We start from the raw sequence: 15759 nt of genomic DNA, 5'->3' as shown, positions 1-15759 counted from the left end.
TATAGTGCCCCCAGTAGCAGCCCCCCCATGCAGTGCCCCTAATCGAGGTAACCCTTATGCAGTGCCCATTAAATAGTGGCCCCAGTTGTAGCCCCCCCATGCCATACCCCCAGTATTGCCCTTTATATAGAGCCCCCAGTAGTGGTCTCCCCCTTGTAGTGCCACCAGTAGACACACGTAATAATGAAAAAACCCACTAACCTGAATCACCGCTCCCGCCGCCATCCGCCTGTCCATCCTCCCAGGCCGGCCCGCTCTGCATTATGGGAGACACGTCATGACATCTCTCCCATTACCCACTGCAGGAGCTGGAAGATGGAGCGGCTCCGGCAGTGGGCGCAGTAGCAGTCAATGAGAGTCTGACAGACTCTCATTGGCTGCTAATTAAAACAACCACACTGCTGCCGGCGCCGGTGGCTGTGTTTGTCAGTCACTGTGTAATGCTGACCGAACTCCATCCGGTCAGCGCTACACGTGCGGTACAGCTGTGTCAGACACAGACTGCCCGCAGCCCGGGGGGCACATGGCACTCTGCTCCCCGGCCCAGCCTGCCTCTGCCCGGCAGGCTGTTAGCTTAGACAGCTGCCGGGTACACAGCGGGCGGCGCCTTCATGCACCTTCGGCGCCTGGAGCTTGCGCTCCACTGGTACCACTCACCCTACGCCCCTGCAGGTACTTAAGGCATGTTTGACAGGTCATCCAGTTCTGCCTCTTTTCCATTCCATACCCTCCATTCCATACCCCAGCGTTCCTGTGCATATCCTGATTATCTGGTTCTTACCTCGGCTATTCCCTGTGACCCGATTACGCCTGGTACCATCTCGTCTGTTTGGTTCTGACCCGGCTTGTCGACTACACTAATATCTTCTGCACTCCAACTAAGTACACCAGAACCTGTACAGGGAAACCTTACCCGAGGGCCGCGACCTGTGTGTCGGACACAGCCAAGTCCATACCTTTTTGCGAGGGTCCCTGGTGAATACCGTCGACACAGACTCCATAGGCAAACGCAGGGGGGGGGGGTTTACGTCAGCCTGGAAACCTCCCTCCCCAGCCCACACCATAACCACAACAGAAATAGTAATATAATGGCATTTTACTAGCGCTGCATGTTCTTCTCAGTATCATAAATTAAATAATTAGCACCACCTGTGGATCTTTTAACATGTATCAGCCAGTAATAAATACACCTGTGCACCAACTAGGAGATCTGGAAAACATGCACTGTTAGGGATGCACTGCTATAGAGCCCAATATGTACATATATGTCCAGGGCAGTGCTATGTTCTTCTGCTGCTACCCCAGGCTCCCGAACTTGCTCTAATACTCTGGAATGGAGCACACATCTAAAATAAAAGCATTCAGCTCAGGCAGGATGGCCCTACTGCCGCATTTAATGGCTAATTACTGTGATCGCTGGTCCTGTATATACGAGTGTGTCTGAATCAGGCCCTTAGATCGGAGTTCAGGTGCTAGAAATGTTTTCCCTGGCGGGATCTTGACCTTAGTAACTGCAGCAAAGCACCCCGGATTTAAAATTTGTCGTCTTCCTTTACTTAATCTTCCTGGGCAGAATTGAATGCTTGAGACAGGGCATTAGATTTGACATTCTTGCAACTTGGACGATAGGTAACAACCAGTTTAAAACGGTCAAAAAACAGCGGCCACCTGGACTGGCGATAATTGAGACAATGAGCAGTCTTGAGATAAGTGAGGTTCTTGTGATCTGTGTAAACTGTCACCAGATATTTTGCCCCCTCCGTCAGATATCTCCACTCTTGCAACGCCAGCTTAATAGCTAGTAACTCCTTATCCCCAACTGCATACTTCTCTGGAGCAGAAAACTTACGGGAAAAGAACCCACAGGAGTACCACTTGCTCTGTTTATCCTTTTGTGACAGTACAGCCCCAACTCGAACCGTGGAAGCGTCCACTTCCAAGAAGAAAGGCAGATTGCAGTCAGATTGTCTTAGAATAGGAGCTGACATGAAGCACTGTTTTAATAGAACAAAGGCCTCTTCAGCTACGTGAGACCATCTCCGGGTATTTTGTCCTTTCTTGGTGAGTGCAGTGATTGGGGCTGCTATGGTTGAGTAGTTTTTGATGAACTGGCGATAGAAATTGCAGAATCCCATTCTCCCCACCCGCTGCCCATTAGGGAATCAGTGCTGCCGGACCCGGTAAGTGATGACCAGTGTCCGGGACAATGTGACAATGGTATAAAAAGTGTTTGGAGACAGTGGTAAGAGTTTTCATTCTCTCAGTGTCCCTCCTCGCATTGTTAATGTTATAGAAATGTTCCAATATGCTTGTCTTTAATTGGCACTTCGTCATTCCTATATACAATTTCTGGCGAGGACATATGAGGCAATATATCACCCCATGTGTGGAGCAGTTAATGAAATCTCTGATTTCCCACGCCTTACCAAATTTGTCTATTACGCTTTCTTTCTTATTGATAAATGTACATGCTCTACAGTGTCCACATTTGTAAGTACCTCTGATCTTAATTGCTTTTATTGTTTCTCACAAAGTGGCTTCTCATGAAATGATCCTTTACATTTTGGATCTTCTCCAACTGATGTGTACATTATTCCCAATAATCTGAGCCAAATCTTCGTCTGTTTGTAAGACATGCCAATATTTTTGTGATGCATTCTTGATCTCACTCCACTGGTTACAAAAAGTCCCAATAAACCGAATGGGTTGAGACTTATTCATCTTGTTTGGGAAGATCAAGAGGTCTCTGTTGGTCATTTTTGCATTATGATGTGCTCTTTTTTTGTAGTGGTATTACTATATCCTCTTAAACTCTCGCCAAGTTCTTTGGCTCTTCTATCAAATGCTTCATCCTCAGTACAATTGTCTCATTCTTAGAAATTCTCCCTTTGGGACACTTTTCTTTGTGGCTAGAAAATGAGAACTCTGGTGATGCAAAATGCTTATTTGTAGCAGTCTGTTTTCTGTAGATATGTTATTAATTTACCTTCTTCATTGATCTGGATTGTTAAATCCCAAAAAAATAACCTTAACTGGATCCACCTCAGCTGTCAACTTCAGATTCAATGCATTAATGTTCAGCTTGTTTATGAACTCCTCTAGGGTCTCTTGTTCCAGTTCCCAAATTATGAGTACATCATCTATGTACCTCAACCACATTAACACATTTTCTGTGTATATTAAGTTGTCCTCTGTAAATACTACCTCACATTGCCACCAACCTAAATATAGGTTGGCGTATGTAGGGGCACATGTAGTCCCCATAGTGGTTCCCCACACTTGTAGATAGAACTTCTCATTGAAAGTGAAGTAGTTCTTTGTCAGAACAACATTAAGGAGTTCCAGGAGGAAACCATTAAGTTCTGTGTTTTGTTAGTATTGAAAAGAATACGAGCAGTTATTACCTTGCTGCTCATGCCAACAGTTCGAGTGATAGGCACGCTGACAGCTCCGTGAGAGAAAGTGTATTAGCAGTCAGCTGCTTATCTTTACTGTCTATCCTAACAGCCCCATAGTGAAAGGACGATAAGGAGCTGTGTCAGTGTTGTATGGGAGTTATAAATGTGAAAACAGAACCAATTAAACAATCTGATCAAAGTAAATCAAATGAATATTTTGAATGCTATGTAAGTGAAATAAAAACTGAAGACACTTAATGAAATATATGTACAACCTGAGACCTATATATCACCTGACTATTGTGGTACACATGAGTTATTAAAATACCATAAGTTTGTCCTATATTTGGAAGCATGGTTATTTAGGGCTCTATTTACTACAATTCGCATTTTGAATGCAGATTGTACTGTGATATATTACCGACTGAATTCGTTTGTTTGTAACTGCGAATCCCCTCCGCACACTTATGGTATTTTTGCAAAAAATACCTTTGACAAGTGCCTGTGCATGCGCCGACCGGCCGCTAAGCCCCGCCATCGCACCCCCCATGACCCTTCCTCTCCCCCCCGAATCCCCCTCCCTTTATTACACTTACCTCCGGTGATCGGTGCTCCGATGATGTCATCCTTGGCTCCAGTCAGCTGACATCCCATCCTGCACTGGGACCCGGTCAGCTGATGACTGGGTCCCAGTGCAAGATGGGAGACCAGCTGACCGGAGGGAGGACATCACCGGAGCCCCACTCTCTGGTAAGTTGTTTTTTTTTTAACTACATTTTTTTCTTTCCAGTGTATCAGCATGTGGTCTGTTTAGACCACAGAGCTGATCACTGGGGCTGGCTCCGGGCTCTGCTCTGCCTGTTAGAGCAGAAGTCCGGTAACCGTGGAAGACCTTGGATAATGCCACCTCCAGGTGGAGTTATTATCACAGGGCTTTCCCCTGGTATTTTTTCACAATTTATTTTTAGTAACTTTGGCCAGATCACATTTCCTATTACAATTAGGGGAAATGCAATCTGCTTACTAAAAATAAGTGATAATTAGGGTTTGGAGTAGAATTTTACGAATTCTACTCCAATTGCCCTTTAGTAACTTTTGGTGATACTAAAATAATGTGAAAATGGTGTGAAAACACCCTTTTTCACTTTATTTTAGTAAAAATAATGTTAATAAATAAAGCCCTTAGTGTTAAAATTATCACTTTACCAATAACTTTGTAACATTGAAGAGCATATCATGTTTTTATTGAAGTGATATAGGTCTCAACAGGTTACACTGAGCAAAAATTAAAATCATCAAATAAATTGCCTTATAATAAATATTCCGGACTTCCGGTGGGCAGGGCACCCAGAGTGGCCGCTTTTTATATGGGCTCCTGCCCCTGTTAAATCAGCTCTTCAAGTGCATATTTACCCCAGTAATTACTCTAAACAGCTGAGAACTACTACACCTAAACATTGGTGCAGATTTTAATCCAGGTATCGGGTCTGGAGCCACTTACTATCCACTGGAGTCGAGCCTGCATAGTTTCAGGCGCACATGACCGCCCGCAGCTATTTTTTAGGGCACGAAAATTGAGAGAGTGAGAAATTCTTCTGCCTCTCCAGTCATTGCAACTTTATACTCACCCTTGCCTATGGACCCCCGATAGCTGTATTGATTCCTGTCTGCAGCTATTTCTGACGAGGTGCATCTGGGGACCTCGCGTGACAATTCCTCCCATTGCCACAGGACCCGGGTCCCGTAGTTTGACCTGTGAAGCTCCCGTTTTCTTTGAAATCACTGACTGCGTCACTGCCAAAGACTCCTGTATCTCTTCCTGTCTGGGATAGTTGATTTATCTGCAGTGACCTGACCTCTGTAGGGGTGGACTAGGATAAATACTTGCACTTTTCTACTTTATACTGCTGCCTTCGCTGATCTTCCACTGAGCTTAGCATTCCTCCCTGTGTCCCCCTGCCAAATCATTGCCATAGAGCAAAGTGGTGCTTTTTCTCCTGACCCTGCCAGGGACATATCATCGGAATTCGGCTGGATACCTGGCTCCTATCAAAGACCAGGGCCGGACTACAGGTGCCGATCATCTTGTCCCTGGGACTCTTGTTAGGTGAGGCGCTGCGTCTTTTGGTACATTGGAGCTGACATTCGTGTCTCTATCTGCACCCTCATATTCACTGATCCTCTGCTCTGGACACTAACTGGAAATTATTAGAAGTGGATTGTCTTAGGGATGCTGGTGCAGTGATGGTGGCTATTTGTTCTGTTGTCCCTCTTCCTTGTTTTAGTATACTGGTGCTGAAGCTGTTAGTGGTGACTGCTGCTGACTAAATATTTCTGCGCTTTCTATATCTGCAACTATTCTGTATAGTAAAATTTATTTGACATAGCATCTTATACAAATTTTCATTGCACCTGTACATCACTGATACCTATTGATGTATATTTCTGGTATACTGTATATATTCACTTCCGTTATACAGCTGTATCTATAGTGTTATATATGTTACACTGCATTTTGTAATATGTTCATGTATGGGAATTCTGAATTGGACATGAGCCCCTCACTAACTTCCCTCTCCTCTGTCTCACCAGCGGTGAAGGTCATGTACTCAGTGTCTGACACTGAAGCTCTCGCCACTCAGTTGGCGCTCGAGTTATCAAAGATCTTATTACCCTACATAGAAAGCAGATTTAATCGTTTGATGTCTCTTTTAGACAGTGACTATTGTTATGAATGACCTGGCTTCCTCTCAGACTACTCAAATTCAGTTACAAAGTGATTTTGAGATTGGGGACCCAACCTATTCTAGCCTTAGAACTGAGGCTGTTGGCCCTATGCCTACGCATATTTCTTAGACTACTGTCTCTATTACTGCCCCTGCATCATCTGCCCACTGGGTTGAATATTTTAGTCTTGCGGCAAATCCTGACTCCCTTCTTGAAAATCAAGCTCCACATATTGATTTGGGTACATACCTACTGTACACTGCCCATTCTTTATCCAACTGGAGGATACACAGCGATTACAAGTTTTGTTTTATTGGTACCTACATTATAATCTCTCCTTTACCCATAGGACTGCTGTGTGTTTATATACCAGAAAGGAAAGGCAAATCATTACAGAGCTAACTTTATACCTTTTCGCTGGCCTCCTAGGTTTTATTACATAAGTGTTTACTTGATGTCTTTATTACTGCTTTCAGGGTCACATATATTATTCCGCCTTTCTGACTCTATAATTTAATGGGGACACATTTCTATCTCTAAATAATTAGTATTTCCCACTTCAAAGTGATTAGTAGATGCCTCCCTATCATTACTATTGGTCACTATGCGAGCCACTTAGGTTATCTTGGGGAACCAACATTATCCCTGGTGTTTTATGTTAGTTAATTGACTGAGACGATTACGACAGCATGATATACAGTACTGAGGCTTACAAATACACATCTTAATTCCACACTGTTACAGTACATTGATATTCTTAGCCTATATATTGCATTTGGTGTTTTCAACATCTTTTTGTTATGTTTTTGTACACTTCTGGGATAATTTATACCAATCAACCCACACTGTTTAGATTGTTCTGGTATGAAAACGTGATCTCTGGTGCATCCAGTTTGAATTGTTTTAATTTATCTGGTGTGTCGGTGTAATCCCTGGCACACTAGGTTAGTTCATTGGTTGAGAAAATTAAGAAAAAGCGTTATTCTGAAGCACTTCTGCTCTGGTACTGTTCGTCTGCAGTACCTTTAATTTATACTTTTGTCCCTTTTTATCTTCTGTACTACAAACCGAATGTTGCTGTACTGTACATACTGTATCAAGCTCTATTGTTGTACTTTGTCAATGTAACTCATTCATTGTGTCGTGGCTGTATATTTGTTTTTGTATGCCTTGCAAAATTGTTGACAGTTTTACTTATGCTGGCCATACACTCTGCAATTATCGGGACGATCTGCCCGATATCGGCGGATCGCCGCGATAATTGCAGCGTGTATGCGGGCGACCGAGGGTTAAATATTGCTCGGTCGGGCATGCTGGATTGTCCAGCATGCCCGTCCGATGCGATATTTACCCGGGAAACTGTCGGCCGCATCGGGCAGTGTATGCCCAGCGCGGCCGACAGACAGACATTTCCTGTGTTCCTTCCTATGGAAGGAACAGGGAAATGTCTCCTCCCCCGGGGGCGGAGCGCGGATGTCGGGCTATACACTGAGATTTCTCTCACAGTGTATGCCGCGGACATCTGCAGCTGGCAGCCAGCCAGATAAAATGTCTGTCGGTCTGACAGACATTTTATCTGGCAGTGTATGCCCAGCATATCTGATACTTGTGCTTCAGAATTAATAAAAAGATTTAAAAAATAAATAAATATTCCATAGGCATCTAATTCACTATATATTCAAAGACTATTATTGAAGATTGAGACATCAGTGGGTATGTCACTTTGTATTTAATTGATACAGACTTGGACACATACGCGATAACACTATTACGTGTATAAATGACACTGGATTGAGCACAACTGTAGATTTTAGATTATTTTAATGAGTATTTTTTTTTTTTTTTTTTTGTTCTTTATTTTGCTGTGTTTTAAGTAACCACTGTAGTGAACAACAATAATAAAGGTTAGGTTTTAATTTAATAGATTGCAAGACAATGTGCACTCATATGGGATTCTTTGTTTTCATTTTTTTATGTGAATATTGATCTGTCCTGGAGTAGCACCCCTACAAGAATAAGTATTGATAAAATTTGAGTATCAATGCGATATCTAAAATAGGGTGATTTTGTATAGATATTTTCTTGGTGCGACCCTCTTCTCCCCCCTTCTCTTCCTTCACCGATCAGAAATTCATAATTTCAACGTGCGTCAGGAGTATTCAGACACAGTGGCATCACTGGAGTAGTGACACCCAATGCGCAAAATAGACCCTCTGTACGCGTTAAAGGTGTTCTCGTCCAAAAAGGGGAATGGTCTCATGACACACACTTACACTGGGACATGCCCAGCACTCCCGCCGACTCCTCCTCAGTAACCGGGAGCTGCACAACATCACAGCGCAGTGCCCAGCTCCCGGTCACTGAGAAGGAGCCAGCTTTGAGTCAACCCCTCTGAGTGACACCTGGTGCGGGTAAGCAGCCCCCCCTGTTGTGATGCAAATGATCAAACATCAAAACAAGATATACTCTGCATGGCTGGATTAAGGCTTGTATAGGTTCTTCTATCGACCTGAAACCCCCTTACCCTCCATCCGTACTTCCAGTGTAGCCGCACTGACTGGGAAAGTGCTGCAACATTATTATTATTAGTTGACAACTGCAACACTGTGCAGGTGACTGGGTGTGGGGCTAATAGGTACTCAATAGGGTAGACAGATGTAAGAGATTTGTGCGCTTACTAAAATGCTGAAAGGGAAGTAAGGGAATATGTATTTTGGCTTTAATGGTTCTTATTGCTGTATGGGTAAAAATTGTGCTATTACAACCTGATTTGTAGTTTAAGTTTGTGGCCAATTCAATTGTTAGATTTGCAGTCACAAATTGACAAACCCAACACTGTTATGCCTTGGAAGAAAATAAAAAAACACAAGAGATTATTCAGGTTTAAATACAATTGCAATTTCCAGAAATATACACCAAATATAAACGCATGAAGAACGGGCTTAAAGTTTAAAGTTAAATGCAGTACCATGTCCATCGTCAAGATCAACCATTGTGACTGCCCGTGCGGTGCCCTACCTACACTCATACACTCTTGTGCGGAGCCATCACCATCTTCTGGTGATGGCTCCGCACAAGAGTTAGCAGAGGCACTGTTCCAACGCCTTTTCTTGGCTCTGTGCATGTGCCATCTTTCTGAAAATCTCTATGGAAACATGATGCTAGCGGGAACAGGTATGGGAGGGATCTGCGGCATACAGCCACCAACCCCCCCCCCCCTCCCTCTGGATAAAAGCATACTGTGGCTGTAATACTCCCCTCTCCCTGCTGTCTTCCTTTGTTCTCTCTTTCTATTGATTTCTAAGAAATAAAATGTACCTTTAATAAAAAAATAAAATAAAAGTCTACTTTTCTATGATTCCTACTGTACATGGAGTTTTATAAAATATTAATTTACAGTATTACACGGGTATGAGTCATGCAAGACTTCGCTGGAAGCCTCCCAACAATTGTATTAAGCCTTGGAGAAAGAAAGTGGAGAGAGATAAATTACCCTCGCTCCTGTCATTTTTCAAACACCTGTACTGGAGAAAGGAGAAGAGATTCCGCACAGAACCGGTTTTATTATACCCTGTAGATATAAACCAACCAAGTTATAACGTCTTTATCCTGATAGATTATTGTAAAGCGTCGGTGGTGCTCCCATAGTACAAATGTACAATTATATACACAAAAAAAAAAAAAAAAAGAGAGCAAAAGATGGGCTAATTGTTGGGGCACTTATATTTTATTTTATACTCACACTAAATATTACATAACTTATTTGGGTAGATTTAAAAATTGCATAGGGACCCGTGCTGCACAAACATTTAATAACACATAGATAAATTAATAATTTTAAAATAAGTATTGCATTTATAAGATGGCACAAATATTTGGAAAGAAGGAATAAACAAAGATATATGAACCCTCTACTGTGTCTCCACTGTATCCCAATACACCTTATTATTCAACCTATAATACCTGGTATTCCCTGGCGGTCTCCCATCCAAGTACTAATCAAGCCCAATACTGTATAGCTTCCAAGATCAGACGAGATTATCTATTCGCAGCAGCTTACTGACCGTCTTGCCAGTTTAAGCTATTATACTATATTACAGTGCATGGGCTGCCTGTTAATTATATTTTTTTGTTTTGAATATTTGATTCTCAGCTTGTTCACTATACGTTTAATATGCATGGTGTAGCTTAGCATATGATATGACTGAAAGGGTATTTAACCCTCTACATGCTACCATGCTGATCTGCATAAAAGACGTTGTAAATGCCGGATTACCACTGATGTTATAGCCTTTAAATGTAAAGAGTATTATACACACTCAGCGTCAAGATTAAGATGGTCACTGTTATTTTCTTATTAGCCGCTTAAACATCTGTTAACAATAGCAAGTTTTACTTACTCTGACATTCTGAATGGTTAGCTATTTTTCAGACAATCCTATTGCAGCCAGGATTTTTAGGTATATAATATACCCCTTTTGGAGTTTTTAAGCACCTACGTATAAATATACGGTATATAGTAATATAATTAAATTGCTGAAACCACTATCTACAATTATACAATACTATTTTTCGTGATACCATTGAGTAAATCTGACTGATTTAACACCCATGTTGTATGCATTGCGGATCAATTAAAGTATGCCCATGCAAATACTTTTCCTCGAATTGTGCAAATTTAACAAAGTGGACTCTTCCATTGGGAAGTCCTACAATTACCTAATTTTTGTGTTTACCTGGGCATTTCACCTTTCCCCCGAATTTTCACATACCTGCAACCATACCAGACTGTATGCGACCAATCTCGTCTGATCTTGGAAGCTATACAGTATTGGGCTTGGTTAGTACTTGGATGGGAGACCACCAGGGAATACCAGGTATTGTAGGTTGAATAATAATGTGTATTGGGATACAGTGGTGACACAGAAGAGGTTCATCTATCTTTGTTTATTCCTTCTGATCCATAACTTACCATGGTGCTGGTACATGTCTGGGGATAATTAGGTACTCTTCTGCCTGTATATAACCCACATCGTAATGATTTAAGGATTATATTAAACTACAGGAGATTTGTTACCTTCTTTCCAAATATTTTCACCATCTTATAAATGTAATACTTATTTTACAATTATCAATTTGTCTATGTGTTATTAAATGTTTGTGCAGCATGGGTCCCTATGCAATTTTTAAAGATACCCAAATTAAAGTTATTTTATTTTATACTCACACTAAATAATATTACATAAGAGTGCCCCAACAATTAGCCCTTCTTTTTCTCTCTTTTTGTGTATCTAATTTTTCAAACACCACCTGTAACATGCAATTAGGAGCCGATTAGTTGATACTTTATCTCTGTCCACTTTCTCTCTCCAAAGCTTAGTACATAGGCCCATTATTTTTAGTGTACATTGTGGATTAAGAATATCTTTATTCAGTGACAAGGACTAATGGTCCCATTTATGACCAAGCAGAGACATTGATCATTTTTATTTGATGTAATAGTTATTCACCCACCTCACAGAGCTGGAGAAAGCTTACATTGGCAATAGAATACTGTAAAAGGAGTTTCACTTGTAAAAAGACCCACTGGAGATGTGACAACAACAACTAGAGGCATGGCTGCACCTACAATATGGTCATAGACCCCAATCTGATAAGCATTTGCCCAATATTGGCAGGTATGCATATTGAGGAGTTGTACAACAACAGTCACCTGAGAAAATATTGTTTTTTTGCCAGCAATAGGGCCCTGTGATAAACATGCACCTTAGTAACTGTTGACTTGCACATCTGTGTAAAGTGGACATTAAAAAGGGACTAAGGAGCCTATATATCAAGCTTATATTTACATAAATTTATGCAGAAACTGCAGTTTCTGCATTATTTATGTATTGCTCCTATGTACTAATAGCACATTGCAGGAGTGCTAATTAGTGCTGGAGATCGTAGTCCCCATTATCATCAATGGGGACTACGTTCAGCCCCTATGTATTAAACTCCAAAAAGCAAAGCTTTTCGGAGTTTAGCCCTGGTAGTTTACACCATCTTCAGATGGTGTAAACTACTGTAAGCCTATGGGGGCTCCAGGTGCAGGAGAGAAATCTTTCTCTCTCCCCCACAGCCCCCGGAAGCGGTCACTGTGCACATGCGCAGTGTCAGCTTCCCCCGGGAAGTCTTTCATTTCTGTGAAAGAAATCTAAATGCTGGGGATATAACTCAGCAAGGACATTGGTTACCACAACCACTGTCCCTGCAAGCTCCCCTTGGTACATAGCCGGGATATTTTCATTAAAAATGTAAATATTCCCGGCGAGATAGATACATAATAATCGTGGTAGTGCCGCTATTATTAGTACATAGACCCCTAAGATGTATTTACTCATTCTGACCCAACATCTACATACGGAGTACAACATGCTGAATTATCCCAATATCCTGCACCTTTAATAAGTTATCTAGTTACTAAGTTATTGTACACTCCACCCAATCATAAATTTACATGGTCAACACAACTGGGAAGACAAAGGCTGAATCTACTTTTACAAATATACATTTAATATAGCAGTGACATGTTATAATCTTGTATGTAACTTTATAAACTTCACATTTCAAACACATTAGAAAGATGTAAAGGCCCCCATACATCAGATGGATTGCGGCGATCGGGAAACACCGATCCGCCGGTTGGAAATGCCGACCGGCGAATATCGGTGTTCCGCGATTCGTCACATGATCAGTGAAATTCTACATGTAAAATGTCAGTCATCTGCCAATCACGATCATGATCGGCAAATCTGTGAAATCCAACATTTTGGATTTCACCGATCTGCCATCTCTGGATCGCAGTGATCCGTCTGATGTATGGGGGCCTAAACTCATCTCACTACCCTTATTACTTGTTTTTACAAAAGACCCTATTATATCATGTAAAGCTAGTTAAAGTCACCAACTTACCTGAGTGACCATTGTTGGACACCTTGAAAGTCCCAAGCAATGGTCCATCATAGCCTTCTAACTCCAGAGGTGCAAGTTCCTTATTATGAACAACTTTCTTCCTTTGGATATCAATAGGAGACTGGTGCTTTGCTGCACACAAGGGATACTTTTTCCCCCAGTTTGCTTCATCCACTTCTCCTTCTGTGTAAAATCCATAGTCAATGTCATAAGAAAAAAAAATACCTTAACTACCCCCGATTCATAGTTACATTAACTTTCTTTGGCTGAAATGATGTACTTGTGAGTATTGTTTTAACCAATCTGCATCAATATTGTTTAACGGTTTCAACTTGAAATTTGTCAAACTAGCTTAAAATAGAAACAAGCAGCTTTCGGTCACAGTCCATTGTAAAAAAAATTAATTCAAAACCTATGTACAAAATATCATTAGTAAATGTTGTATTTCTACCATAAGGCATAATAATCAACCTTATGAATTTTTGTACATTTTTTTTTCATAACAAAAAAATAGCACACAACACAGAAGAAAAAAGCAGCTGGTCAAAAAGTGCACTTTTTACATACAGTTTTGTACAGGGGAGAGTAATATATTAAACTAGAGCATGAAACAAGGGTACAGTGCATGTTAAGCAAAACCTATGACCAACCAAACTGCAAAGTCTACAGCAACATACATAAAAACATGTACAATTCTAGTTATCCAAGCATACTAGAATACTTTAAGTATCAAAGATGTAAAATCCAAGCATGTGAGAATACATTGATAACCTGATCATTAGAGCTACCAGTGAGTCTAGTTATAAAAGCATCTTTCCAGATTCCCATAAGATCTACTACTACAAATCATCTCCAATGCATAATGAACTCACTATTAAAGTGTATGAAAGATACATTGTCTTAATGTATCACATCTTGACATTTACTGCAGCATTATAATAGTGCAAGAGATCATTTCACAAAGGTCCCACACCTATAATGTTAAGCTCAGGATTGTCTGCTTACCTTGGTAAGTCCATTCTACCACATGGGATCTACAGACTATAAAACAAAGAGATAGTAGCAGGTACACATTGAGAGCCATGGTTTTCCCCACAGCTGGTGCTGTGCATGTGCCTTTGGTAGGAGTTGTGATCTACCTTTTAATCTACAGCTCTGTATATGTGTAAATAATAATTTAAAAAGTCTATGAATCCAGATTCACCCTCCCACTTCACAAACAGGCCTACCACCTCTCCCCACACCCCAGTGTGCTTTTATCTTACACCAGAGGAACTACAGATTAGATGAACTGCACAGCTGCCCTGAGGTTTTTATTGATTGACACACACAAGCTTGTCAGGTTTTGTCAGCCTGGTTTGTAGAGTTTGTGTCATCATCCTGCCCTGTGTTATTATTAATTTACCCAGCAAACATTGCTCTACTGCAAGTTTTCACTTTATGTACCCAAATATTCACTACATCTCATTGTTCTCTACTTGGCACAAATCTACTGCAACTGATAATTGCTTTTATAGAGACACACATTTTCAACATGCAGAACACGCCCTTTGGACTGTGTATCTTGTGTGTGTGTTTATTAACTGAATGGGGGGCGGGCATCTACATGATGCCATTACTGCCATTGTTCTGGTAAAGTGCCACAATAATCGACAAGGGATGTAGTGAAAATGTCAACAGTTATAATGTCAACATTGTTAAAATGTCGGCATGTGCAGAACATCGACATGTTCACAATATCGACATGTGAAATGCCGTCGATCTGCTCGTACTGGCAGCGGAGGGTCAGGGTTGGGCTGCAGCAGGGGCTGGCTGGCAACTTTCAGCCTGGGGGGCAACACAAGCAAGTGGCCCAGGCTTTATATAAAAATAAAACAACAACCTGTGAATGAATATAAAATATATATATATGCAGGAACGTGAAAGGGCTGAAGTGTTAGGTTACGGTTAACAGGTGAATCATGGACAAAAAAATGGTGCAAAGTGGTCTAATTATTAAACTTAAAACAGACTTTTGTCAAGCATTAGTGGTGGAGAAAGCCTACCACTAGAAATTTACTTTGAAGAAAAGTGCAGAGAAGCCTTTTAGTTTCTTTGTGGGTTCAATGGACACACACACACACACACACCACCATCTCGACCCCCAATTAATTTATCACAAAATGTATACAGTACATTTATATGTATACACATATATAATATACAGGGCCAGTTCTCCCGTTACGCATGGTACGCAGCTGCGTAAGGCGCCACATAGTGAAGGGCGTCTCAGCTGCGTACCATGCGGGCCGCGATGCAGACTGTGTCTCTGTGACACAGCTGCACCGCGTGTGTAGCACTGACCGGATGGAGTTCGGTCAGCGCTACACAGCACAAACACACAGCCGCCGGCGCCGGCAGCTGTGTGTTTGCTTTAGCAGCTGATGAGAGTCAGACAGACTCTCATCGGCTGCTGCTGCTCCCACTGCCAGAGCCGGACATCTTCCGGCTCCCGCAGTGGGTAATGGGAGTGACGTCATGACGTGACGTCACTCCCATAATGCAAAGCGGCGGATGGAGGAGCTGGTATCTGCGGCGGGACCAGGAGCGGGTTTCAGGTAAGTGTTTTTTTCTTAATTTTCATTACGTCTCTACTGCGGGGGCACTACAAGGGGGGATTTCTAGGGGGGAATACTACTGG

General features: G+C 41.7%; 1 protein-coding gene and 1 pseudogene across 1 annotated transcript in view; one reads left to right on the top strand and one right to left on the bottom strand.

Annotated features, from left to right (window-relative positions):
* Window positions 1–14312, bottom strand: part of LOC148453756 (carbonic anhydrase 6-like) — a 65087-nt gene extending 50775 nt beyond the window's left edge. Inside the window, exons 1-2 of the mRNA XM_088461764.1 lie at window positions 14085–14312; window positions 13080–13262 (exon numbers count right to left, since the gene is read on the bottom strand). Of these exons, the coding sequence (XP_088317890.1) occupies window positions 13080–13262; window positions 14085–14163 (262 nt within the window). The 5' untranslated portion in view covers window positions 14164–14312. The remainder of the gene's footprint in view (window positions 1–13079; window positions 13263–14084) is intronic.
* Window positions 10896–11014, top strand: LOC148453757 (5S ribosomal RNA; annotated as a pseudogene).
* Window positions 14313–15759: the final 1447 nt, after the last annotated feature.

The sequence above is a fragment of the Taudactylus pleione genome, unplaced genomic scaffold (genome assembly GCF_031769625.1).
Source record: "Taudactylus pleione unplaced genomic scaffold, aTauple2 ptg001093l, whole genome shotgun sequence".
Classification (NCBI taxonomy): domain Eukaryota; kingdom Metazoa; phylum Chordata; class Amphibia; order Anura; family Myobatrachidae; genus Taudactylus; species Taudactylus pleione.
This window is presented reverse-complemented; position numbering and strand designations above follow the sequence as displayed.